General features: G+C 41.6%; 1 protein-coding gene across 21 annotated transcripts in view; it reads left to right on the forward strand.

Moving 5' to 3' along the window:
* The window catches only part of TENM4 (teneurin transmembrane protein 4), a 645,160-nt gene that overhangs the window by 553,146 nt on the left and 64,570 nt on the right, over nt 1-27,444 (forward strand). For all 21 annotated transcript variants that reach the window (XM_046902783.1, XM_040646792.2, XM_040646975.2 and 18 more), the window contains 5 exons: nt 11,599-11,718; nt 17,568-17,829; nt 23,188-23,455; nt 25,655-25,798; nt 26,806-27,055. In XM_046902783.1, the coding sequence (XP_046758739.1) occupies nt 11,599-11,718; nt 17,568-17,829; nt 23,188-23,455; nt 25,655-25,798; nt 26,806-27,055 (1,044 nt within the window). The remainder of the gene's footprint in view (nt 1-11,598; nt 11,719-17,567; nt 17,830-23,187; nt 23,456-25,654; nt 25,799-26,805; nt 27,056-27,444) is intronic.

Genomic DNA, 27,444 nt, shown 5'->3' on the forward strand with positions numbered 1-27,444 from the left:
TTGTGAACAATGAAGTGGGATATACATTGATTTTAATACTGAGACATTCTTTTTCACTACATTCCTCATCAAGAGATAGGAACTGGCAAATCGTGTGTAGCCCATGTCTCTGGCTGCATTTCAGGCATTTGTTTAAGGACATGCCTGTCTGCCAGGAGAGAGAGTCCCTTTAAAACCACGTGCCTGAAGCAGGACGCCACAATACATACCCTGGGGCATCAGTTTCTTAGATCATTCAGTGTCTGCTCAGAATGTTGCCTTTCAGAAGTGGTGACCCTGAGCCAAGAGGTGGTTCTCAACACTTACATTTGAACTCCGCTGAATTCCACCCAATCATTAACTGCTTACTGTCAGCTTTCCCACGCACAGCAGTAAATAGCTTGGCACTGAAGCTATACAATCCTCGAGTTCCTGCAGGTAGTTATTTCAGTACTTGCATCTCAGCAGGCCTCTCAGGCCCTTTGGGTGTAACCAAGTGCTCTTTGAAGAAGGGACATTGCCAGCATCCAGTGGGTACCACCCCCCATGGGTATCACCTCTCACATATTGACACCTCCAGTGGTCAACAGCCTGACCTCAGTTACGAACCACTTGAAGGGATGCCAGTGTGGGAGAGCTGGCCTAATGTGACAGTCTCTCTGATTTGTCTCGCTGCCAAGTCCTTCATGAAGGCTAATGCCAATGATTCAGATTAAGGCCAAACAGTCATTTTGTAGCGAACAGTTTTCCTTTGCCAGCATCCTCAAGATTACACATTCTGGGTGCTGAACAGCCTAGGCTCTGGACTAAATGCTAGAATAGTGAATTCTCCGTTGTCATTTGTTGTAATTTGTTGCTCTAAAATCAGGCCATGGAATACAAAGTTGTTTGTATTCAGTTTCATTTTCTGTTATATTTAGGGTTGTAGAGTCAGGTAGACTCACGTTTGAAAGTCTATCCACAGTGGACTGTGGTACCAGGGCCACGTGTAACTGCCTTATTTGATAAATAGAGTATTTCAGCAGCATATACATTGGGTTTAACAATTTTTTCTGTACAGCTAAAGAACGGTAGAAGTCAACATGCATGCATAATACCAATTTGCAGCTTCTCTTTAAAGGCTACTTGCATTCAGCAGCACACAGAGGCTAGGGGGGGAAATGAGAATTTCTCATTCTACCTTGAATTTGCTTCTGGGAGTGCCATTAGAGAACCAGAAACACTGTCAATTTGGGCCGCATAAATTCCTAAAAGAGGTATGTATGTTTCATAGAACTAATAGTAGACCTCTATGGAGGAAGGAATTACTTTCCATCTGTAAACATCCTGCTAAATGCTCAGGATTCAGGAGCACCTGCTAGCAGAAATGTTTATCTGGCATATAGATTTCTAGAGTGAGGGAATGCAGAGATTCAAATCAATAGAAAGGGTTTTAATGATTGCTTTTCATTAACTACAGTGGAACTAATAAATGGAGCTCCTTGTTCTGTTTAACACAAAGAATTATACTGAGATAGTGATGATTATTAAGGTTGCCATTCTTAAAATATCAACATAGGGTGTATGTTACTAAATATGCTCTCCAGACTTACCACCTTAGACTATAATTGTATTGCATCTTTCAAGTTAAAAATCTGGCTTATCACAAGAACAGTTGCAAATAACAGTAGAAGACTCCAATAAAAGGTATATTTTCCCATGACGCAGCACTGCAGTGTGCAGTCTGGGTTTATTGGTCTGTTGAGTTACTAAAAATGACGTTGCATTTTTGGGACACTATTCCACTATGCCACTATGATTCATGACGTCTTCTCCTTCTTGGTGCAGATCAAGACAATACGCTGCCCAGAGGGCTGTGGTGCCCCATCCCTGGAGTGCCCAAAGCCAGACTGGGTGGGGCCCTGGGCAGCCTGAGCTGGTGGGGGGCAACCAGCCTATGGCAGGGGTTGGAGCTCACTGGTCATTAAGGGCCCTTTCAACCTAAGTCATTCTGTGATTCTGTGGTTCTTTGATTCTTTGATTACTGGGCTTGAGATGTCCCACTTCTGTCCAAGTGCCTTCATGGGGTATGACTGGAGTTCGATCCATGCCACTTGTTGTGAGCAGCCCCAGAAGCAGAGGTGACCTGAGAGGACCTCCTGTCTGCCACGTAGCTGATATCGTTCAGACACGAATGACATCTTTTAGATCAGAGATTTCACAAATCACACTAGTTAGGAAGGAGGTGTTAACACCATATCCCATTTGCATTCCTGTATGGCGTATGCAGGAAAGGCAGCGGAGTAAAAATGATTGAATACGTATACAGTGTCTTTCCCAAGCTTCAGAGATGCAGCTTAGCTACCCTTTAGAGAGAGCAACAGTGCAGATCACCTAATGGATACAAATAAGTGAATGCCTCATGACAGCTAGCCTTTGAGTGAATTTATTATTGAATTACACTCCAGCTTTTTAAGAACAAGCTGAGCTGACAAGCTCTCTCACCACTGCAGAGGAAAAAGAAAGACAATGATAAATTACCCATATGGATAAAGGTAAAGACCTTATCTCCTCCAAAATACCAGCAATTATATATTATTCATGTTTGGGAAGAAAAAAATAATCATTGCCCATATTGAAATGAGTGTTTATGATGATAAAGCAAGGAGCTAAATTAAATTCTGAATGCACAGAATGTCTTTTCACATCATTTTGATGAACAGATAACAAGTGCTCTTCTGCTACTTGATCGTTTGTGTATCGATTTTGAAACCACTTACTCTTGCTGTTTGCTTTTTGTTTTTAAGCCATTCTTAGTTGTCCATCACCATAAGGAGCAGCACAAGACTCGGTGGTGTCAAGTTGTTGACTTTCAAGTAGGACACCTGATATCTTTGTTCTCTCTTGAGGGGCAGTGTCAGAAAATTGCAAGAACATGCTGAAGTCCTGAGCACAGACTTCTTCATGCTGAGTGTCGGCACAGGATTAAGTTATCTCAGGAAACCCCGTGCAAAAAGGGAGTTGTTTTGTAAAGTATGTTTGCAAAAAAAAAAAAAAAAAAAATCAGGTGATTTTTAAAGAAAACGTGGCTTGTACCCCTTATTTTTGGCATGTTTTGTGCATATCTACTTGCTGCCAGATGTATTAACCCATCTCAATTAAGTGGGCATCTAGAATTAGCCTGCTGCGTTATGAAGTGAGCAGGATCTGATATCAGCTGCAAGAGCAGCCTCTTCTTGCCCTTAGATCAATAGTTTAAGTGGAAAAGATAGTAAGTTTTTGTGGTTAAAGTTTCTGTATTACAGAATTGTATTACATATCTGTAATTACAGAATGAAATTTGCACATTCCCTCCACCTCCATGTGCCCCCAGGTGGATAATGCACCTTACTGACCCAGCTGGAAAGGGAGAGAGTGTTCAAGGCAAGGGAAGGTGCCTACATTCCTGTACCTGGCTGTGAGAATGAGGTCATAGTTTTCTGCATTTTAAACCAAACTAACACAGCACCTCTTCAAATCATCTCAGCTTCACTGTCTTCCAAGGGCATCCTTCTATTTTTGTTTCTTTCTGCTTAAATGAACTACTTATAAGTGGCAGATCACAGCTTTTTGAAATATAGAATAATGAGGAATTTTCAAAGACCTAACAGTTATTATTTTAGAAATTACTACTCTCACATGCAGGAAAGCATACTTTTAAAACATTTTTTTTTTTTTTTTTTTTTTTAGTATACAGGGTATATATACGTGTGTGTGTCTTTTCAATGTTTGCCTTTCTCTTTTCATTTTAAATTATAGACCATGACATTATTTCAGCTCACAGTAATTTTGAGTTGCACATGACGTTGTTTCCATATAATGAATTAATGCATAATAAGCAGATACCTATTTCCATTTTGTGGCGTTGGTACCCCCAGGATTCTACAAAAGAAAAGTTTCTACCATTTTTTATGTTTCTTCTCATAACAGAGCGCTATCATAATGTCACTGTATTCCCCTTTCACAGGTGGCAGCGTAAGGAAGTTCTGCGTACAGTCATTAGAGAAGCTGAGATTCAGTTTTTAACAAACATTAAAAAATATTGATTAATTATTACCAAGCGCTCTTATGCTGGATTTTCTAGGAACTTCTACAAGAAAAGGTCATACTTGATAAATTATGAATTCATCTTTTCTCTGTTAGTATACATTAAACTATTGATTTCTCCTCGCAGTGGGGAAAGAAATGTTCAAAACTGAAAGAATATTCAAAAAAATACTGGCATTATATGAAGGATAAAATAGTATGCCACGTATATTGCCAACAAAACAGATTGGAAATGGAAAATATGAAGAGAAGAAGCAGAGATAAGGGCTGACCCAACTGCCACACTTAATTTGAGAGTCCTGGCCTTCGACAAGCAGATGGAGGCTCATAGTTCCTATGTCCATCCCCCTGGGGACCCACCTGGATGACCTGTACCTGGAGCCTGTGGGATCTTGAAGCTCTCGTAATGTCAGTAGTCCTGGGAGCTTTTCAGGTGTGCAGCAAACAGAGCTCAAGACTTCAAAATTCCAAAGCAGAAAAGCAAAACTTTCCTAATGAGTTAAGTACCTCCAGGATTACAAAGTTACTGTTGTGTAGGTTTGGCTTTTGGAGTCTAAACTGCTCTGTAGGTGCTGATGTATTCTCTTGGATCTAGCATGTAGACATTTGATTAATATTTATTCGATATTCAAGATGTGGTCTCTTGAAACAAGCAGCCCACACACCCATTGTTTTATATTGCTCCTTAATAGACATGCCTGGCGTGATAGCCCTGAGCTAAGTCAGTAGCTCCGCTCAATTTAATAACATCACTAGAAGCAGTGTATCCTATTCGATGGAATGATTTGATTATTTCATTTTTATTTTTCCAAAGAAAATATCAACTCATGGCTGTAATGATTCTCACGTGGCACTTGGACCCATTTATCCTTCAAAAAGTTGGAGCTTTCTGCCCCAAGCTGCTTGCTGCCTTGCTTCTGCACAAGTTTGGTAATCCATGTGCAAACAGGACCGCTGGGGCACCCTCAGCCTCCTCAGCACAAAATCTGTTTTCCTGCCTCAAGCTGCACAGGACGAGCTGATCCCATTGGCTTTGCACTGCTGGGGTGATGCTCTGCCACGCCAGATCAGCGCTGGGCAGCAGCCTGGAGCTGTTGGATGCGAACAGCTGAGTCCTACTGAGGTTGTCAACCATTTCCATTCGTCAGGAAAAATGTGTTCTCTGAGCGCGACATTTGCTTGTTAAATTTGTTAAAACCTCGTATATACAAGATCGGTTTTAAAGCCCCAATCATAAAATCTTTTCTATTTTATTGTATCTTTTTTTTTTTTCCCCCTAATTCCTTTGGGTCACCACAAAGCTATCAGAAGGGCTACATGTAGTTAAAAAGCTTTCCCTGTGATCATCAGAACGAGAGCTCATCTTATCGTTAACCTGGCAATAATGTATTTCTTCTGTCCTGTTCAGCTTTTCTTTCATGGTGCCTTGAATTCAATGGGAAGTATGCCGTTTATTTTAGGTCTTCTGCAGAGCTGAATGAGACAAAGATGATCAAATCTGCTTCTGAAGGTGTTATTGTAAATCTTGATTAATGAGTGCTTTGCTCCTGTACTTCGAACACCAACTTCATTAGCCACGGTCATATAAACCTTACATTCCTTTTTCTCCTGCCCTTCCTCAGACAATTTAAGCAGTGTGTTTTTATTGGAGCATTTCATTCAGCTGTCTGTACTGTTTGTTTTGTAGAATATCTGAGAGAGAGCTGAGGGTTTCTTGAAAAAGGTTAACAATTAAAGTCCTTACCCACATAAGGAGCCATCAACATCTCCTAGTCCTCCAGTGTTGGGACCTTATAAAGAGCTTCATTGAGCAGGTTGAACAAACAGAGCAGATCCTCTATCTAGCTGCAAATAACATAACATTGACTTTCTTTTACAGAGCCTGGTCAGAGCTCTCCTAAACTTTGCTCTTCATCATCCAGTGTTTTTCTCCTGGGTCTCCCAGGCTTCTCAGAAGGTTGAGTGACAGGATCTGTTGCAAACCACATCTGTCAGAGCCACTTTATCAGATCCCTGGTTGGGACTTGGTTGAATATCAACACATTCAGTCCTGTGTCAGATTGACAGGGGCATTCTGGTGCTCTCCTTATTGGCAAGGTTCTCTGCTGAGTCTAATTCACCATTTCTATCCTCACTGTCCCACATGTGCCAAAGCCTTTCAGAAACTCATTTGTGTTATCCGAGGGGGTGATGGAGTCTTTCTGGATGGCTACTTTTCAATTTAATTTCATTTTTTCCATATGAGCATACCTTTCTTCTCCAACAAAAAAACTTTTATCAGGACCTTTTCCATTCTTTTTTTCTAACCTTAGCTCCTTAATTCAGAAGACATATAGATCAGCAGAGGAGTTGCCAATTTAAGCTTTTCCTGCAGCTAAACTGAAGAACCTAGAAAGGAATTAACTCAGTTCAAGAAAAGCCTATCAGGAGATATTTCGGCACAGTTAAGAAACAAGTGGGCAGAGCTTTCTTTCCAGACAGAGGGTTTTTTTTTTTACAGACAGCTTTTGAAGGGGATATTGCCACAAGCAATAAACTTGAAGATCTGTACGTTCTGCAGTTTTCTTTTCTTCTTTTGCCCTTCATCTGTCAGCTCAGGCATTCTCTGTGTGGCCATGTGTTTGATCGTGGTGCCCTTAGCTTTTATCTGGCATCCTGCCAATTTTTCTGTCTGTCCAGGACCAGACAGCTCTCAGGTTGTTTGACATGAGACAGGTGCGTTCAACCCAACATGGCCAAGGTATATTTTGCTGCATCCTGTGTTCGTATCAAACAAAAAAAAGTAACAATAGCTAAAGCCACCAGATTGTGTTTTTAACAAACAACTGCAATAATCTATATTTATTGGGAATGTTTCCCAGAATGTCACAGATGAAGTACCTTGAGACTGTTAAATTCCCTATGCAAGCAAATAGCAGATTGCTACAGTTATCCTTCTTATGTCCCTGGAAGGAGATTTACCTCAGTACCGATTTTGCAGGTGGAGTACTAGAACACATACAGACAATCTGATATGACCTGTGTTGCACAGGTGTGTAGCAGAGAAAGAAAATAGAGCTAAGACTGACTAATTTCAATAGTAAAGCTCTTACTAGCAAGGATGGTGAGGCCCTGGTGCTGCTGCCCAGATTGCTGAGGATTCCCCATCCCTGGAGGTGCCCAAGGCCAGGCTGAATGGGGTCCTGGGCAGCCTGAGCTGGTGGGGAGGGAACCAACCCATGGCAGGGTTTGGAACTGGATGGGCTTTAAGGTCCCTTCCAACTGAAACCATTCTATGATTCTATCATTCTAAGAAATAACTTCCTAGATTTTCACTCCATGGTGCTCTACTGAAGGTTCATCCCAGCGTGCCTATCCCAGTAGAATGTGAAGTGGTCGATAAGACCAAAGAGAAGAAGAGATTTATGCCAGCAAATTAAAATACTTATTATGAGTAACTTGGCTGAAGCTGGCTAAGCAGTCATGATAACTATCTCCATGCCTCTGAAATCTTTGAGGGAGAAGGCACGATGAGTTCTGGAGGAAATATTTTGAGGCGCTACGGAAATTCATCGGGGTGAGATTTCCCCTTGGCACCTATTCTCAGTCAAGGAAAGAATATACATTTCTTCCAGCAAAAAAAGAAAAAAGATATAAGATGTGTAGAATTTTCTTTCCACAATGAAAAAAGGTTCAGCAAAAGCAGTATTTTTTGTCTATTTCTCAGTGCCAAGCACAGTGTCAGCAGAAAACATCTATGAATAAGAAGTGTTGGAAGGGCCAATGTCTAAGTTATGAGACATTGGGTCAGAGTCAGTATTAAAGACAAATCCTTAATAAGAATCTGTGAAGTGGCTTTGGGGGATTTACTTTTCTGGCTTCTGTTCTAAAACTCTTTAGGTCTGCTCAGATTTTGTAGAAAAGTAAAGCAGCCTATCGAACTTTCCTTATATCTTACCAAAGGGAATGTAAAGGTATCAGTGCAGCCCTGTCTACTTTGCTTCTGTGTCCCAGCTCTTACCAGGAAGGCTTAACTTTTCTAAGGCATAAAGAAGGACTTGAATCCTGGACTTCAGAAAGCAATGGTATAAAATTGTACGATATGCCACTTGAAATAGCAAGTTGACAATGTCTTGGGGTTTCTGAAAAGTTTTTATGGACAAATTTAAATAAAATAAATAGGGAAGGTCTGATTTAAAAGTAGAAAACAGGTGGAGTACTGTTCATTGCAAAACAAGAATCCGTACAGCCTCATATGAAAGTATTGAAGGAAACAAGCAAACAAAAATGAGACAAACGAAAACCAGAGGCAGTAGATAGAAACTTTCATTATTTCAATGGGAAGCCAAGGCTCCAGCTACAAGAAATTTAATTTAGCTCCACTGTAGAAAGCACTCTGAACTGGCATGCCTAAACTGATGGAATAAATTTTTTCTATTAACATGAGAGATAATTTTATGTAAATATATCGGGAGACCTAGCAGAGCTGAGCGTCTTAGCAGTACCACTTAACTTGTTTGTAGCATAATTGCATTTAGACCAAGGTCTTCTGAAGGAAATGGCTGACTAAATTAGCATTAACCAGGTTCCTGGGGGGCTTGGCGTGTTGTGGGTAGTCGATCTTGCCTCCAGAAAGGACACGTTGACACTAGAGAAGCCAGCTGCTTCCCACGCATTGTGTTCACTGCTTTTCCCAAGCGGGGCAAATTTTATCACCTAGGGAAAGAGAAGAGTTGAGAATCAAATCATGCTTTGGTTTTCCTCCAGTTCCCATCCCTCCCGCCTTTAAGTGAATTCAGATTTGTGCTTATTGCTCCAGCTTCTTTTTATCACTGTGGTTTGGGAAGGACATCCCCTTTGTGGGAACATCTTCCCCTATAGCACGTAAGTAAAACTGTTGTTGTAGTCCTCTAGAGGACTGGTGGATGCAGCTGCTTCTCTGAGAAAAGATGTTAGCCTCATCTGACGTAGTGAGCACACAGATGTGCTGTGAAGCACTGGCTGGAATGGGAATCCTGTCTCTTGCTGGAAGGTGGGAGTTCAAGTTCATTTGTTGGAGCTGCAAAGTTCTGTGCTTGTCCACACTGTGCTGATCGCTGTTACTGAAAAAAATAGTTGTCTGTGTTATGTAACAGACCAGATGCTTGCTGATATAAAGCACATCCCCCCATTAACAGAAGCTGAGGATCTAGGCTGATGTGTTTGCAGTATTACTTAGATGTTTGAACTGGTTGGATGTGTTTTATGTATGACAGCAGGAGAAACACCTGCAACATTTTGTATGTTTTCCTTTCCGTGGTTTTAACTCTTGGATGGGAGGAACAACAAATGGAAGTGTTCTTTCTGGGTTTGCAAAAGCGTTTTCTGATCTTGCTTCTGAAGTATTTTAAAACATTAAGAGTGCCATTGTTGACTTGAATATGCAATCAGTAAATCAGAACACTGAGACCCAACCAAGAATAAGGTTTTGGTTTTCAAGCAGACCTGTACTGATTCTTTATCTTTCATAAAATATCACATAATCATGGAATCATCTCAGTTGGAAAATACCCATAAGTTCATTAACTCCAGTCATCAGCCAACACTACAATCCCACCACTAAACCACAGCCTGAAGCACCACATCCACACATCTCTCTAAGTGTCTCCAGGGATGATGGCACTGCCTCCTCCCTGAACAAGAAGCTGAGAGGAGATGATAGTTCCAAAGGGTATGGAAGGAGATGGGGCAGGGTGGTGAGCATCATGAAAAAACCTGGAAGAGAAAGCCCATCTTCTGCTCTTAGCTCAGGTGTGAGGTTACTCACTTGTGCAGAATTGCACTATGGTTGCTAACCTGTAGGCTTCAGCAGGATTATTCTAAGCATCAACGTTATCCCAGGTATATTCTGTGGTACTGTGATCCTTTAAGTTATATTTTGTCTGTCTGATAGGGAGTGACAGGTGTTTTGCTTTGCCGTACTTGAATATTACTTCAGTTTTTTTGTATATGTGAAGTTGTGTTAGAGCCTTCAATGAGAAAGGCAATAGAAATACGAAGAATATTATTAACTACAAGCTGGGTCCAAGTGTCTTCCTTCATGATTCCTAGTAATGATTTATCAGAGAAAACTCGATGACAGAAAAATCACTTCTATTATCTCATTTTCCTGTGTTCTATTCCAAAATTGTCTGAGAACCAAGTCACATTTCAGATTGCTGGCACATTTGAGCTCTCCATTTACATCAGTAGGAGTTTTAAGACTCCCTGAAAAATAGTCTGCTGTGCTGTGGGAAATACAATTAAGACAGCCTTTACTTAATAGAAATTATGTGTTATCTCCTTGCATTATACAGTATCAGATTTTTAGATGGACTCAAAGGAAATATCTTAATCTTTCAACTTTACAAAACACTGCAGGTATCATCCTTTGCCTGAATGAAGAAGTAAACTGGCATTTCTTAGCGCAAGTGAGTAGATAGCAAGTGCAGCTGGGATGATTTACTCTTGCTGAAATCTGGTCCTGCGCAAGCAGAAACATTACCTTTCAATCCCAGCTCTCCACCAGGACAGCAGTTAGGAAAATCACTCACCGGCTCATGTTAGCACACTGACACCACTATTTGCTATCATTGCTCAGAAAAAAATAGTTGCCCTCAGCCAAAAATTGGGCTCAGACACTCTCATAGACATGTGATGCTTTGTCTTGGCAGGAAGCTCTTCAGGTTGCAGCACGATAATGACTTAGAGGTCTGGAAGTAGACTTCGGAATGAGAACATAGAAAAATCTGTCTTCAGCTTTGCTGCAGATTTTCTGACTGACCTTGGACAATTGAAATGCACTCTGCTTTATTTCCTCTCTTTGTAAAATATCTGTCGTGCAGGATTAATCAATATTTGTAAAGATCCTCACGATCTTTAGATAAAAGAGCATAGAGTAATTGGAACAGATGTAGCCTATAAAATATTGCAAGCTACCAAACTTGGAAAGAAAAAAGATGGGAAGGAAAATCCTGTCTTGTTAGAGTTCTCAGTTCCTCAAGCATTGTTGTAGGGAACCTATGTGAACCTAGAAAATGATCTGTCATGTTTTTCACAACTGGTAACTTAAGGGTCTTTGTGGAATCTGGAAGAAACAAGCCATCAAGCCCATTGTGCTTCTTATTTCTGAGAGCTTTTGTGCCATAACTGTATCTGTTCACGACTTGCTGTGTTTCTGTTTGCCATGATTACAACATGTTTTGCCCTCAGTTAGGGCAGTATTGTCAATACACTGAAGCTTGGTTAGAGCAAATTCCAGTGTAATGTTGTGAACCCCACAGAAGCTCATAGTTATATGCTGCAGCCGCTGTATTTTTCATGAGAATGTTAAAAGTGAACCTCAATTCTGATATCAAATATCCTTATACAACTCCCGAGAAAAATTTTCTGGACCAGCAGGCCACCTTCAAGGCAGACTTCATGGCCTTGTGCTTCCCAGCCTCAGTAAGTGTATGTGCTGTCTAATTTACAGGAATTCCTAGCCGCAGAAGTAGAGAAAAATCCCCCATTTGTCAAAAGAATGACTATTTCTTATCATTTCTCTCCTTCCTCCAGGCACGCATGTGTAATTCGAGGCCAGGTGATGACAGTGGATGGAACCCCCCTGGTTGGAGTCAACATCAGTTTTGTCAACAATCCTCTTTTTGGATACACTATCAGCAGACAAGATGGCAGGTAGGATATCTTTATAGGATTTTCAGTATTCAAGCTATGATTAAGCATTTAATACTGTCGGCACTAAAGAAAAACTTGGAAGGGTGCACTTACTGTTGATGCATTTTGAAGATATTGATGCACTTTTGTTGTTGCTGGTTGTTCATTCTTATATCTTATTACTATTAATTTTGTAATATAGATTAGAATCATTAGCCAACAATTAGGAAATGCACTGCATATGCATGTAAAGAAAAGATGTCTCCTGCAGTTCTATTCTTACTAATTCATGTTAAAATAATTAGGAAGAAGTCATTAAGATTACAGTTGTGTTACAGGCAAGTGCTTAATATTTGAGCAATCACACTCAACCAAAACAAAACCGTTGCAAATTGGGAAAGTCTTTCATCTTATCTTTTGTCTGTCAGTGCTAATTGGCTCCCTTTCTTTTAAGAATAAAAATGAAACAGAAGGGGTTCCAGCTGCACATGCTCCATGTGTTGACTGCTAACCACTAGTACTTGGGAGAGGATTTATAGATTTTAGCACCCTCCAATCCACCACTTTCATTAAAGGTTTGACTTGGCGAGAGAAGCTGGTAGAATTATGATGGAAGATAGGAACATGTGCTAGCAACATGTGCTGAATGCTGCCTTGTTCATGTTTGGGGTTTTGCACCTACTCTAAAAGTAATGGTGACTAAGTTATCTATTGTTGCTCCACCTTTTGGATGATGTGACAGTAATGTCTTAAAGGTAAAGAGTGAAAACCAAGGCTCTCCTTCAGAAAACACCTTTGGAACTGGTGCCTGTGTATTGTATGTAGCTTAGGCATCACTGCAAAAGGGAAAACGTCTTGCACATTCATGCTAAAAATATCTCTGTCAAACTCACTAAACCTGCTTTGCATGAGAGTGAGATTGAAACTGCACTCTCAGCATCAAACTGCTCTGAACAAACCTGCACAAAATCTGCATGTATTAGGACACATATATATACCTGCAGAGTCTGTAGGCAATAATACCTTCCAGAACCTTTTTCCATCTACTTGTTTCCTTGCCCTAGATAACGCACAATTACTATGTGCAATATTTCCCTGAGATTGCGAGGACTTTGAGGAAGGGACTGTCTCTTTGCTTTGAGAAGGGACCTTGCTTCTGAGCACATCTCTAGCCAACAAACATAACAGTGCAAGAGCACAGAGGTTAGAAGTGCTATCCCAGCACCTTTGCAGTAGTTGTGTTACTATTTCTTTCCTGTAGCAATAATTCTGTTATTGCTGTAGGGTCAGACCAGGGCTTGCATGCCATGTCCTTTCCAACCTCTGGCAAGGGACCCAAGCAGAAAGCAACGCAGCCATGGCATCAGTATGCTCCACCAACCTTCAGTGAGCTGCTGCTTCCTCGGGGCCTGCTGCCAACCTCCCTGAGCTCAATTGGTTTCAAGGAGCTCATTGCTGCAGTTTGCTGACTCAGCCCCTGCCAGACCCTCAGTTCCAAATGATAAAAATGGCAGAGATCAGCTATCACAGACCAGGGAGTCTGAGATCAGGTGGGACTCGTCGTGAAGCCAGGATTTCTGTCTGTGGTTGTGAGAATGCGGCCTAGCTCAGGCGGCCTGACGTCAGCTCTTCCCAGCTCATTTCCTTCACCTTCCCCTCAGATCAATCTGCTTCTGCAGAAACCCTGTGCATACAACAAACGTTCCACAAATTGTCCAGCTGCAAAGCTGCATCTCTTGGATCATAAAAAAAATACCTTCCAATATTGTCTTGAAGATATTTTCTCAAATGGAAAGGCACAGCAGTGCATCCGCGTACTCTGGAGGTAGTAAATAGGCAAACAGACTGTTCAGCCTGGAGAGGAGAAGACTTACTGGGGTTATTATCACTGTGTTATAAATATCTAAAGGGTGGGAGTCAAGTGAATGGAGCCAGGCTTTACAGCAATGCCCAGCAGCAGAACAAGGGGCACTGAGCACAGAATGAAACACAGCACATTCTGTATGAACATGAGGAAAAACTTCTTTCCTTTGGGAGTGACAGAGGCTGGAACAGGCTGCCCTGAGAGGTTGTGAGTCTCCTTCTCTGAAGATATTCAGAATCTGCCTGGATGCTTTCCTGTGTAACCTGCTTCAGGGAACCAGCTTTAGCAGGGGTTGGACTAGGTGATCTCCAGAGGTCCCTTCCAACACCTACGATTCTGTGTTGCTGTGATTCTGAATCCAATGGCTTCCTCGGTAGCGAGGTCTTCTAAAAATTACCTTAAAATCTTCAAGAGCGTTCAGACTAAGATTATCAGGGCAGCACATAATGTTAGACATCCTTTATTTCTACTCTTAGTCTTGTTCCCAATTTAGCAGGTAGCATGAGATGTGTCTCTGAGCCTTGCTGGGCCAGCCAACCAGCCTGTAAAAGGGAGATAACATTTACTTGCCTTCCTTACTGGTTGCAACATCATTTATTAAATACTATTTGTAAAGCACTTTCAAAATCAAATAGAGAATTATTGCTATTACTGTTTCTATTATGTATTTTGATGGCTTTCAGAATTCTTTCTAAATAGAGCTCTCTTCTCATCAGCTTTTCCACAGTGCAGTTTTCACATGATTGAGCCACTGTGTTTTAAGAAGTTGATGTTTTTTAAGCAAAATGTATTTTCTTCTGAACTACAGTAACAAGCTGCATGCATAGCCAGTCCATGGCACTGCACACTCATATAGGACCATCCAGCCCATCTGTGTTGTCATTCTGGTTTGGAGAAAATGGGAACATGCCTACACGCAGTTACAATGTTCTAGACATTATGAGATAGCTGCTTAAAACTCACTGGCTTTAGTATTTGTCATATTACAGTGAACTGAATTTTTAACCCCTGTGAGTGGTTCATAGAGTCTTGGAATCATTAAGGTTGGAAAGGACCACTAAGATCATCAAGCCCAACCCCAACCCATCCCACTGACCATGTCCCTCAGTGCCACACCTCCACAGTTCTTGAACACCTCCAGGGACAGTGATTCCATCACCTCCCTGGGCAGTCTGTGCCAATGCATTGCCATTCCTTCAGAGAATACATTTTTCCTAATATCCAAGCTGAACATCCTGTGTCACAACTTGAGGTCATTCCCTCTTGGTTTACATCCCTGTCACTGAGTCCTGAAACTGTTAGCACCAAGCGAGATGAGCTGTAACCACATGGTTATTACGATACAGTCTCTAACAGTGTAATCCTGATCCTACTTCGGTCACATTTCTTAGTCTGTTCATGAAGTCATTGCTGCTCCTACTAGCTCAGCTCCTTGATAACTTAAAGGCTTACATGTGTTTTTAGACTAATTATTGTGACACTGACGTTTTTCAGATAACAAGGCATGAAGATAAAATGCCATCTCCAAGCCACTCTATTGTATTCATGATTTCTCCGTAATGCAGATGTGACTGTGGGAGCAAAGTATCAGCACTGGATTATAAGCCATACTTTCAAATAGAACCTTAAATTTGATCAAATTTTTGCTTGTAAAGTCTGTGAGTCATCACGTGGTTGTTGGCGTGGTGTTAATAAAATGACAGGAAGGATTTCAGCATGGCTTTGCCACTGTAATGTTCAGCAACTCTCAATGGCTCTCATATAATGTCCAAGCACATGGGCCTTTCGGAGCAGAGATGAGAAAGGGTTACACTTCTCTGTGCTTTTGGGTTGGGATTTTTTTGAGCCTGCTTTGTGGGTAAATAGAGAATTTCAGCCTTTGGCCGTCCTCTCTGGAGCCTTTTAAGGAAAATGGAACAATATGACTGTACAATAAGTATGATTTTTTTAGAGTGATAAAAAAGACATCATAGATCAGGAACAAAAACAGAATCAAAAGTATCTCATTCCTTCAATCCCAAGACAGCTTTATTTCCTGTTCAATTTAATTTCGCTATGGGGAAGCTGGCACGAGGGTGTTTTCAGTTCATGTTTTTCTGTTTGGTTTTAGCTGTAGATCTAGTTCAGTTCATCAGGGGAGCTTCAGAGCTGCACCCTGTGACTCTGGGAAGAGCAGCTCGTGAGCAGCAGTCCTGTGTTCTCTGCATCTCTGTGTTTTCACAGCTGCTGGAGCTAACGTGGAGGCAGCACTTCACCTTCTGCATGCTGTTTCATGGATGCAGGGAGGCAAGGCTGTTTCCCCGAACAGGTTACCATCCTTCACCAAGGCTTGGTTGAAGCCAAGAATCACTCACAAAGAAGCAAAATGGAGGTGTTTCCAAATAAAAACACTTTCCCACTTGCCTAAAAATGTAGGCATCATTTGTAATGTTTGTTTCTTCCCTCCCGTTGCCCCTTTTAGTGCCCAGCAAGAGTTTCACCCTCGTAGCTGAAGGGCTTGCCAGATGCTAACTGACTGTTAAAAATGCTCTCATCAAAGCAGAAGTGCTGTGCAGCTCTGCTGGCAAGGAGCTGCAAGTTGCTTGTTAGGCTCTACAGTCCAAACTCCATCAGGCTGGGATGTGGATGTCCCCAATTGAGTGGTAGAGTAAGCATGTCTTCGGGTTTCTAAAATGCTTTCCACTCCCTCCTATGGACTCAATTTAGCATTCTTTCCTGAATAACTCTGTCTTTTCATATCTGTGTTTACTAAGTGGCACCTCAATCTATTGTCTATCAGAAAAAAATGTACAACACACCCTTTGTTGCTACTCTGGGGTTTTTGCAGCAGGCCCAAAAGTCTCATGATTGATTAAAAATGATAATTTTAGGGACTTTTTCACCTACTTTCTCACCTTGTGATTACAAGGTGCTGGCAACTCCACTGAAGCCAGGGAGCTCTCCCCAAGCTTGTAGTTCTGTGCAAGACCATCAGATACCAGCACTGAGCACCTCAAGTGAGAAGGAGGCAAAACTAGAAAACCTTCTGTGCCTGAATACATAACTGAGAACAAACAAACAAAAAAAGAAGCAAAACGAGAAGGTCTTCAAATCATGCTGATATCATTTCCTTTCTCAGTCACACCTCTTGTTTGAGTATATACATAATAGATATATCCTGTGGTGCTCCATTAAATCACCCTCTGACAAGGCATGAATTTTAAATATAGCACAAAGGAAACAGAAAACAAAAACTCCATCCCACCATCTTTACATCAAGAGGAAGAATATTTCCTTTGTTGAGATAACATCCTTTCAGACAGCTCTGGTGAGCTGTCTGCTCACCCAATGTAATATTCTCCAACACTAACTCAGACAGAAAAGCCACTTAGCTGAGGGTAGCATAGGATGAAGTTGTAGACTGTAATTGGACCACAGGCAGTGGCTTATCTACTCTGCCCTAAACGATTAAGAATCAAAAAGGATATGTGTATGAGTGCTGAGTACTGGGCACAGGGACAGCCTTCTGGTCTCCATTTCTTTCTTGTGCCTAGTACAGTGCAGTCCATGACTGGGCTCCACATGTTCCCTGAGTTGCATTAGGTATTAGTCAGGTTAGCAGTGGATGCCAAGACAATTTATATGCTGGCATGTCAAAGAAACTACTTTCCAAATAGTTTATTTCATCGTGCAAATGGATCGAATCTGTGACCATGGCTGACAAATACGCCAAGAAAAAGGAAAATGAGTATATATGGTTAAATAATACCAGAAAACCAATAACGAAGATAAACATTTGTCTGAAAAAAAGGGATAGGGAAGTTTTTATTCACAAGGAAACAACACACAAAGAAGCCAAGTCAGTTCTCTTACCCAACAAAAGCTTCTTCAAGCTGTAGATTCCATATTTGTAAAATGTGGGTGATGGTATTTCTGTGGCGTAGAAGGACGATTGTTTTTCTCCTTCAAACATGTTTTCTTGCAGGATGTTGCTTACACTAACTTTGCATTCCATCTCTTAAAACAGCTTTGATCTCGTTACCATCGGCGGGATCTCCATTATCCTGCACTTCGAGCGGGCTCCCTTCATCACCCAGGAGCACACACTGTGGTTGCCATGGGATCGCTTCTTTGTCATGGAGACCATCATCATGAGACACGAAGAGAATGAGATCCCAAGCTGTGATCTCAGTAACTTTGCTCGACCCAACCCTGTGGTCTCACCATCTCCACTGACGGCTTTTGCGAGTTCCTGCTCCGAGAAAGGTCCTATCGTTCCTGAAATCCAGGTATGAGCTTGAGAGAACATCATCCAGTTCTTTTCTCCACTTCTTTTGCCTACTCTGAGCAAATTGAACAATATTATGCCTCTATGTCTTTTTCTATCCCCCTACCTACTATTCTAAAAAGAAGCATTCCCACTTTGCTTCCCCATTTTTCAGACTTTTGCCAAGAGCCCTCTCTTCCGAACACACACTTAGCCAGAAGAATTTTTTCCCCTTATCCAGAAGATTTATTTCACCTTATCCCTGAGAGATGGAGACCAAACACTTGCATCTTTCAGTGGAACCTGCTTTGGCCTTACTTTGCTTTCACTTTTCATCTGTGGTAGGTAGGATGAGGCCTAATGTGGGCTGGGCCACAGTGGCCTTCAGGTAGTGCTTTGGCATTCAGTACTCCAACACCCCATGCAAGTCTTATGAACTTCTTCTGCTCCGATGCCTTTCTCCTGTTCAAGAGCAGATTTAACCCACGGGGCATTACCCACAGGGTTTGAGGATGCAGCCACTAGTCTGCAAAGATGCTGAGATGCACAGTCAGCCAGCAAATGACATGGCGAAAGGCCAGTGTACCAAGAACCTGAGTTTTATTTCATGCCATGATACCTGCAATAGTTAAGCTAAGGGATAGGGTGGCTTGTCCTTCCTCATCCCCATTTCCCTTTTTTTTTTTAATGAAGGATAGTATCATAGAATCCTAGAGTATCCTGAGTTGGAAGGGACCCATAATCATCGAGATCCATTCCTGGTCATGTTATATAAAGTCACATAAAGTAGTTTTAGTAACATGGTGTGGATTCAGAGTATTTTGTTGAGTGGAAAGTTGGGTTTTGAACAGAATGAACCAAACAACTGAATGACCCTTCTTCTGTGTTGAAATGTATAGATCAGCAGAATTCAAATTTTCCTTTCTTGGACATATTATTCCCTGGGTCCTAGATGCCAGTACTCAGTATATTCTGGGTATTGCTTTTAGTGACAAACAGTGTCCTGCCAAGTAGAAATAATAACAAGTGTAGCGACAAATTGTGTGCTTCCTGCTTGACTCCGCTGAGGTTTCAGTAGCGTTAATGAGGAAAGAAGTCACTTCACATCTCCTAATTGTAGGAACACCAGGTACTGAACCAGGTACTGAATAAATGAAGCTAGTCATCTCATTACCCTTCCCTCTGGACCAAATCCTGTGAACCCTTCTCACACTTATTTCCAATTAGAGTCTCCGAGTTTGTCCCAGCTTAATTACTAAATAAGTCCCATGTCTTGTATTGTCCATCAAAATGCAAATTCTTGGTTTGATTTTCACATCTCTTTTTCTCAATCCAATAAGAACTGTGAAAAAGCAATGTTTAGCGCACCTTTGAAGCAAATATCTGATGCAGAAAAAAGTACAATCATAACTTCACTCAACCTCACTCATTATTTGGTGGAATACTTGTTAGATTATGTTAATTGTATCTATCGAACTCAAACATTCTAAAACTCCTCTTCAATAAGGATGCATCTGTCTATTGACTGTGAAAGAGGCCAGGAATGTAAATCATAAGCAATGGTTCAATACAGATTCCTGACTATAAATATGTAGTGCCATTTGAAACGCCCTGTAAATTTCATGCATTATCTCCAGCTGCCAATCCAGAATGATTCCCCTATGAGTGTCCTGCACTAGGTCTGCTAAACCCTGTGAGTGTCACAGATAACTTGGACATCCTGAGTGGCACTGGACACCTATAGTTATGGAATCAAATTAAGTGGCATTCATTTTGAGATGAAGGCATCTAAATCAGGTGTTCACCTGCAGTTATCTGGATGTGTGCTAGATGTCCACACTCCCATTAAACCTGACAGAAATCTAATCAATACTGTCAGCAGAACCTACAGATCAATTACGCTGACCATCTTGAAAGTATCTGGTTCCCACTGACAATATTGGTTAGATCTCTACTATAATCAGTGCTTAGATGCCTGCCTCTTATACACACACTTGGATGTCAAGTGGATTTAGATGCCTTAAACTGAAATTGAATCCCACTCCTAAATTAGCAGGGAAAGACTCTCCTTCTGAAGAGCCCACCTCTGCCTGCTGCCAATGGGGAGATTTGGAAGAACAGCTTAGAGGATTCTCCTCACTTTTAGGTTCCAGTGTTTCTGTAAGATGAATCCCATACAACATGGTGAATAATACTTTACCCCCATACCAAATGATTTAGCCAAAATCCATAAAATTGTGTTCATCCTGAAATATTGGCAGCTGAAAGTAGCAGAGTTTGTCATATAAGAGGAACTCCTATTACAGCAGTGTCCTAACTGTACTTCAGTTCATTAATGGACTACTTTTTGTTCTTGTTCTGGGTATATATACAACATTAAAAAAACTTATCTGTAAGTTTCTGCAGCTGCATTTTATAATGCACAGTCCCCAGTACAAAAATGTTAAATATAATAGAAGGGTGTATTGCTGGAATGAGTTGACAAGCAAATGCAGGGCTGGTAAAAGGATTTTGACAAGCTAAAGAAGTGGGCAGGCAGGAACTTATAAGATTCAGGAAATAAATGCAGTGGTCTCTACATGGATGAATTCAAAAGACTAAATAATATGTTTTTAATGTGTTTGATTCAGATGTCTCAACACAGATTTGGTGTCATTTAGGATGTCCTAAAGGGTCTCTTCAGACCTCCAAGTGTAGTTTCAGAGGGACGAGGATGTCGAAAAGGTCCTTGTCAGATCTGTGCATCCCCATGCAGAGGTTTTGGATATCTCAAAGGCACTACATGCATGCCTGTGTTACAGTCCCTGAATCAGGCCCTAAATGCTTTCCTTTCTCAAAATTCCTTCTCAGCATTTGTATTTAATTAAAAAAGAAAAAAGAAAAAGAAAAAAAGGCCGAAATGTATCTTGCCTTGTCTATTGGCAAAATGAATTTTGGTGCATTCAGAGCATTTTAAAGCTTGTTTTCACCTCATCTCCCACCAGTGACCTATTGGATTATCCTCCCACCCATGCCCTGCTTTGTTGCTAGTTTAGTACTGCTTACAAACTATGAATACATTTTGAGCAATCCAAATTACCCACTGAACCAGCCCTTAAAGCAGGCACCTTTAAACACAATCCCCTACACTGGTACCTCTGTGCTGACCCTTCTCCTGAAATGGCAGACAGCTGAGAGAGATCGTGACAGAGAGAAATAATTATTTTTGACAGGAATTTGAACCAGACGTTGCAAATAGTACCTCAGTGACAATTATTGCTGCCTGGCTTTTTCCTAACGGGGTTACATATAAAGACAGATTTGATACAAGGGACCACCTTTACAGCAGCTTGGCTCAGCTGGTCTCTGGTTGAGCCTGGTCCCAGCCCAGCTTGTTGCTGAGCTCATAAAATACCTTTTAAAATTCCTAGGTTTTCCCAGTTCTGTCATTTTTCACCCTCCTAAACACTGAGATATGTAAATTGAAAAGGCTGCATTAGAGAAAGTAAATATTTATGAGCACAGTGGAACAGCACTTTAACTTCTGGATGCATCCTTTGGTCAAGTGCTGCAAGCTCGGAGGTTGTAAGTTACTACTTGAAGAAGTGTTAGGCCTTGGATAATAGCTTAGAAGAGGTCTTTTTCAGGGGGCAGATTGCATCTGTCGTCGTTTATAGCTCTAACTGTAAGAGATGAAGCAACTGTAAGAGATGAACAACTTGTCACATCAGGAAAGTTTACTGCTCCCATGTAGGAGTAGAGTGTAGGAGGCACAGATGTGGCTCAGAGGACACCAGCACAGCTGTGATCCCTTCGTGATGGAAGCATCTCTCGACCCACCTGCCTCCCGACCTCCATGCCCTTGGTATAACGAAAGCTGAATATCGCTGGGGAGGTATTTTCATGGCTCATTTGGGTTGCAGCACATGAAATATTGCAGAAGTGATGCAGGAGAGCACAGAGCTAAGTTCTGACCTTCTGACACATCCCATTATCAGCCCAAGTTTTCAGACTCGCTGCTAAGATTCTATCTTCATCTTTCAAACTTTGCTAAAGGCTGCTGCCCTGTGCTGAAAATGTCCAGTGCTTACCTAAGGATGAAGTTTTCTGGAAGGGGAAAACTAATTTCACTTCCCCAAAGAATTAAGGAAGAAATGCTGCTTTTTTTTATCAGTGTTTTGCAGGGGAGAAGCAGCATGGTGTTGGAGATTGCCTTCCAGAAAATACCTCAGCATTTCCCTAACTAAAAATAAAACAAATAAATTAGAAAAAGGAGTTCCAAGGCCTTATTATACTTTGGCAGGTAAATTACCTGAAAATCCCATCTTTACTGAGTCTTCTCTGCTTTCAAAGCAGAGAAAACTTTACCTACTATTTCTCTAGTTGTTCATGAAATTCTATACTGGGACTGGACTCCACCACCTGCCTGGGATACCCCTAGTAATACACTCAAAAATACCCCTACTGCATGGCTAGAGGAGAAAACAAAGCAACTCACCTAGAATACTGATGAATTTGGAAAAGAAGAGGAAGGGATAATGCTAGCAAGGGGAAAGAGGTTGACAGTGGTAGGTCAGGCCAAGAGCTTCATGGCACAGCTAAGAGGGAAAGAATTTTAAGCAAGCACCAGGGTAAGCAGGAGCAAACACAAGGGCTGAAGAAGGGCCAGGGCACAGGATAAAAAGAGAAAAGAGCTATATTGGGCAAAGAGGTGAGGTGGGAGAGTAGCAGTTACAGAGAGAGATGGGCGAAGGGGGAGCACTGAGACATGAGTGAGCCAGAGGAGGGAGGATGGGAGCACGGTTTGTGACATGGAAGAATGGCAGGTTACCATCAGGACCAGGAAACATCTGTGAGGATACAAGCCAAATCGGTCTTGATATTTTAGTGGGGTAACAGGCCAAGAGGCAAAGATTAGAATAATAGAATCATAGAATGGCTTAGAATGGAAAGGATCTTAAAGATCTCCAACCTCCCTGCCATGGGCAGGGTTGCCAGCCACTAAATCAGGCTTCCCATTCACACCTGTTGAAACCTGCCAAGGCAGCAGAAAAAATGAAAGCTATTCTGATGGACTGGAATCCTCTCATACACCAAGCTCCTTTCACCTTTAGGAGTCCATGTACTCCTTTTAGCAGAGAGTCCCATTGTAAATACTGACTTAAACCTGGTACTTTCCACTGCTATTCTCCCACGCAACATAGATGGAGGAGTTTCCCTGGCTTCCACAACTAAGTCAATAAATTACATACATGCCTTCATAATTGATGCCTACTACGTGTACTTTTTTAGACAGGACTACCCGAGCTTTTATAAAGGTGTGTTTGATTAATTACAGCTTTGCTGCCATTTCCTGTCTGCTCGCTGCTGATTTAACACCTCCCGGATTGCTTTTCCACAGGCTCTACAGGAGGAGATTAACGTTTCCGGTAGTAAAATAAAAGTGAGTTACCTGAGCAGTCGCACGGCTGGCTACAAATCAGTCCTGAGGATCAGCATGACCCACCCCACCATCCCCTTCAACCTCATGAAAGTCCACCTCATGGTGGCCGTCGAGGGACGCCTCTTCAGAAAGTGGTTTGCAGCTGCTCCAGACCTGTCCTATTATTTCATCTGGGATAAGACAGATGTCTACAGCCAGAAGGTGTATGGGCTTTCAGAAGCCTTCGGTAAGCGACCCCAGGGCCTGTGTTTCTTTTTAGAAGCCTCTAAGTGGCAATGCAGAAGCCCTGTCGCAGATCGATACAGTCCAACTGCTAACACATAAAATGGTCCCTGCTGGTTCACTGCTGTTTCCTTGGAGAGGATAGGGCCCAGCTGTTCAGGCAGCACGCATTTTCCCAGCAGATGAATACTTATCTATTCTCTGGCTCTTGTCCCAGCACATACATCCTGAGCTGCTGCTATCATATCCATACAGAAGGAATGAACTGGGACTAGAGGCATTTGGCTATTTCTCACCTACAGCTGAAAGCTGTCAGCGCTTCTTTGAAATGAATCCCTAGAACGGAGTCCTAATCTCTTCCCCTCCTTCTGCCTGACCTTCAGGATTACCCTCATCTCATAGTTTCCCCTTTGTTACCTTTTTAAGAACATCATCCCAAACTGGGGTGTTCTCTTTTGTGCTTTGTGCAGTCAGTTACGTCTGCAAAACACTGTCAGGGGCTTCATATCAGAGGACAGACAGGCTCTGCGTACTCAACATGTCACATAGGATCATAGAATTACAGAATGGTTTGGTTTGGAAGGGACCTCCAAGATCATCTAGCTCTCCTGCTATGGGCAGAGTTGCCAACCACTAAATCACGCACTAAATCAGCTTGCCCAGGGTCCCATCCAACCTGGTCTTGAACACCTCCAGGAATGGGACATTCACAGCTTATCTGGACAGAGTGTTCCAGCATCTCATCACTCTCTCAGTGGAAAATTCCCCTGACATCTGATGTATGATGTTGCCATGAAGGTGTTTTGAGTGTGTAGTGAATAGAGGTGATACTTCTCTGCAGTTTTCCTTCCTAACGCCCAGAGGAAATACAGTCACATATCTTGAAGGTAGACCAGCCCTTTCAGGATGGTAAAGCAGAGTTATTAACAAGATGGGAGAGATCTTTAACAAATGGAGCTCTTTTTTGGCAGAAGGATGGTGCCCTGATTCCTCATAGCCTCACAGAAGATAAGTCTTTCTCATCTTGTTTTCTAAGAAGGAGAGGATGTGCGTTTCTTGTACTCAGTCACCAAACACAGCTGCTTTGAGCAGGCTGAAGGATAGAACTTGCTGAACCTTACCCAGTCTGGATCCCAGAATGAGAACTGTGCCTTCATAGCATGTACTGAAATACTATTACCTGCTCTTTAAAGATGCTGGATGAGCAGGTGGTCCCGGCATGCTACACGATGCAGCTCTGCAGCCCCAGGGTACTCAGAACATCAGCACTCAGGCTTCCAATGCTTCCATCCACCAGCACAGTGGAAAATATCAAGCCTTCATTTCCTGAACTACATCTTCCCGTGTGATCTTTCAAAAGGCTGTATGTGATGGGGGATATTGAGTTCACTTACAGCTCAGCACTGTTTTGGAGATCATACTTTTTTTTTTTTTTTTAACTGGCAAAAAATTAGCCATGTAATTGCTTTTCATTTGTGCAGAACTTACAGTTTTGCTCCGTTTCAGCCATTAGTATTGGAAAGATAAGGTAGGGCAGAAGAAAAACAGGCCAATAAAATGGGGTCTTGATACTTCTGAGAAAACCATAAAGGAGTCATTATTCTGTCAAAAGCATTATTCTTCTTCTAACATCATTTTACTCCTAAATAACTCCAGTGATGTGTAGCAGGCTTATTAAAGACACTGATTAGACATCGTAACAAACAAAACCGTGTTCTTTTGTGTACCTTGTTGACATTATCAATGACCACAAGTCAGCCTCATCTAAAATTGATGTCCATTCTTTGCTCACTGCTTCATTTGTGTAGGTCTTTACTCTTAAAGTAAGGCCACGATTTTCAGCAAATTCCTGACATGCAGTCTTGCATTAAGAATGGCAAATAGGATTAAAATTGTCCCATTTAGGCAGCCAGCATTTCTTTACATTCTAGAATAGTTGTTTTAAAGATATATCTTTAAAACAGTGCCTTTTAAGTATCTAGCACATTTATCCAACATCTACACTCCGTGAACCTTTTTAAATGCAGATGGCCTTTAAAGTGGGAATCACTACAAGTCCACATTATGATGATGGCATTTTAAATGAAATAGGCAGTTGCGCGTAGAGTGTCCCAACCCAACTCAGCTGAAATTTTGAGTGTGCAGACTGTATATTTTAGGTTACTAATGTGCAGGGATTCTTTTGTTTCTCTTTTGCTCACAGTTTCCGTGGGTTATGAGTATGAGTCATGTCCTGACTTGATCCTGTGGGAGAAGAGGACAGCTGTGCTTCAGGGTTATGAAATTGATGCTTCCAAGCTTGGAGGATGGTCCCTGGACAAACACCATGCCCTCAACATACAGAGTGGTAGGTTGGCTGTAGCACATAACTAAGGAATACTGCAATGTGGCAAGGCCCAGTTGCTTATCATTAAGAATTCGATTAAAAGAAAAGGGGAGAAATCTGACCAACAAAAGAAATCTATCCTGTTTTCTACCAACAAATTGTTTGTGGAATCTACGTTTAGAAGCAATTTGGTGCGTATAAATCCAAAAGAAGCTGATAGTTGTGAATCAGATGAATGCCCATGAAATATATAGGCACCCCTAACTTTGTATTTTCTTAAAAAAAGTGATTAGCAAGTAAAATAATCCTAAAATAAACAAAGAGAGTGTATTCAGTTGGACCTACCAGTGATGATAAATCCACCCAGCCACATCCTGCAGTGTGCAAGTGGACTTGCAGAAATGAGAAGCTTCATGGGTTACAAGGGAAAATGGAAGGCTCCATAGTCCTTGAAGAGAGCTGAGGACAGCAGCAGGGAGACCTGAAAGGTGATCAGGATGCAATCAAACGATGGAAACACTGTCTGTCTCTGAATGGTAGCAGCGATATGGAAGCAAATAGCTAAATTCAGCCCACACTGTGGCTGAAAACACTATGCTTATAGTGAACATATGCTGAGCTCCTCGGATCTTTGTAGATGAAATATTCCTCTAGAGAATGCACCATGGCTTTCTTGTCTCTTATCTTTTCTAGAGCTATGTGATTTATTTATTTATTTATTGCCTCATAGCCTGCAAATTCCAGGGCAAAGAGGGACAGAAAAGGAAAGTGATAATTCATGAGATGCTGAGAAGTGTATTTCATTCACAGATATAAGCAGTCTTGTTCTCCCTGTATGCGTTTACCTTGTGAGGAATATTACGGGCCTGTAAAAGAAATGATTGCTTCAGATAAGGTGGCCTTCCTTGTAGCAATCACAGAACATTACTATGAAAATGATACACCTCCTTGCCGCTTCCAGCAGTGCCACGTATCCTCCCTGTGATTCTCAATTTCTTCATTTTGTTATTACTATTTTCTCTCTCTAGGTATCTTGCATAAAGGAAACGGAGAAAACCAGTTTATTTCCCAGCAGCCGCCTGTAATTGGAAGCATTATGGGCAATGGCCGTAGACGTAGCATTTCGTGTCCAAGCTGCAATGGTCTTGCAGATGGGAACAAACTCCTGGCTCCTGTTGCCCTAACATGTGGATCTGATGGAAGTCTTTACGTTGGAGATTTCAACTACATCCGAAGAATCTTTCCCTCTGGCAATGTCACCAACATACTGGAACTAAGGTACATTGTGCTGCATGTGGCTGTTATAATTATGCAGTTAAGTTCTGCACAGTCTTGCATACCCAAAAGGAAAAATAAGAAAAAGTTGCAATAGAAAACACAGAAAGAATGGAAAAGAAAAAAAAAAAAAACTGTTCAGATTTTCCTCTTCTCCAACTATGCTAATTTTGACTTACAGCAGAGAAAATCTGGCCGAGCAAGTTCATCACATACTAAAAATATTGTCAGATTTTTGTGTCGCTAAATCAAACTGTGTTAACGTCTCCCATTTGGCCTACTTGTAGGCCACTGGGAATTCTCAAAATTAACAACCAGCCTCCGGGATAACCCAGACTTGGAAGGACACAGCAGTGATGACAGTACATAGAGGTTAATCAGGATAGATGATC

The sequence above is a fragment of the Gallus gallus genome, chromosome 1 (genome assembly GCF_016699485.2).
Source record: "Gallus gallus isolate bGalGal1 chromosome 1, bGalGal1.mat.broiler.GRCg7b, whole genome shotgun sequence".
Classification (NCBI taxonomy): Eukaryota; Metazoa; Chordata; class Aves; order Galliformes; family Phasianidae; genus Gallus; species Gallus gallus.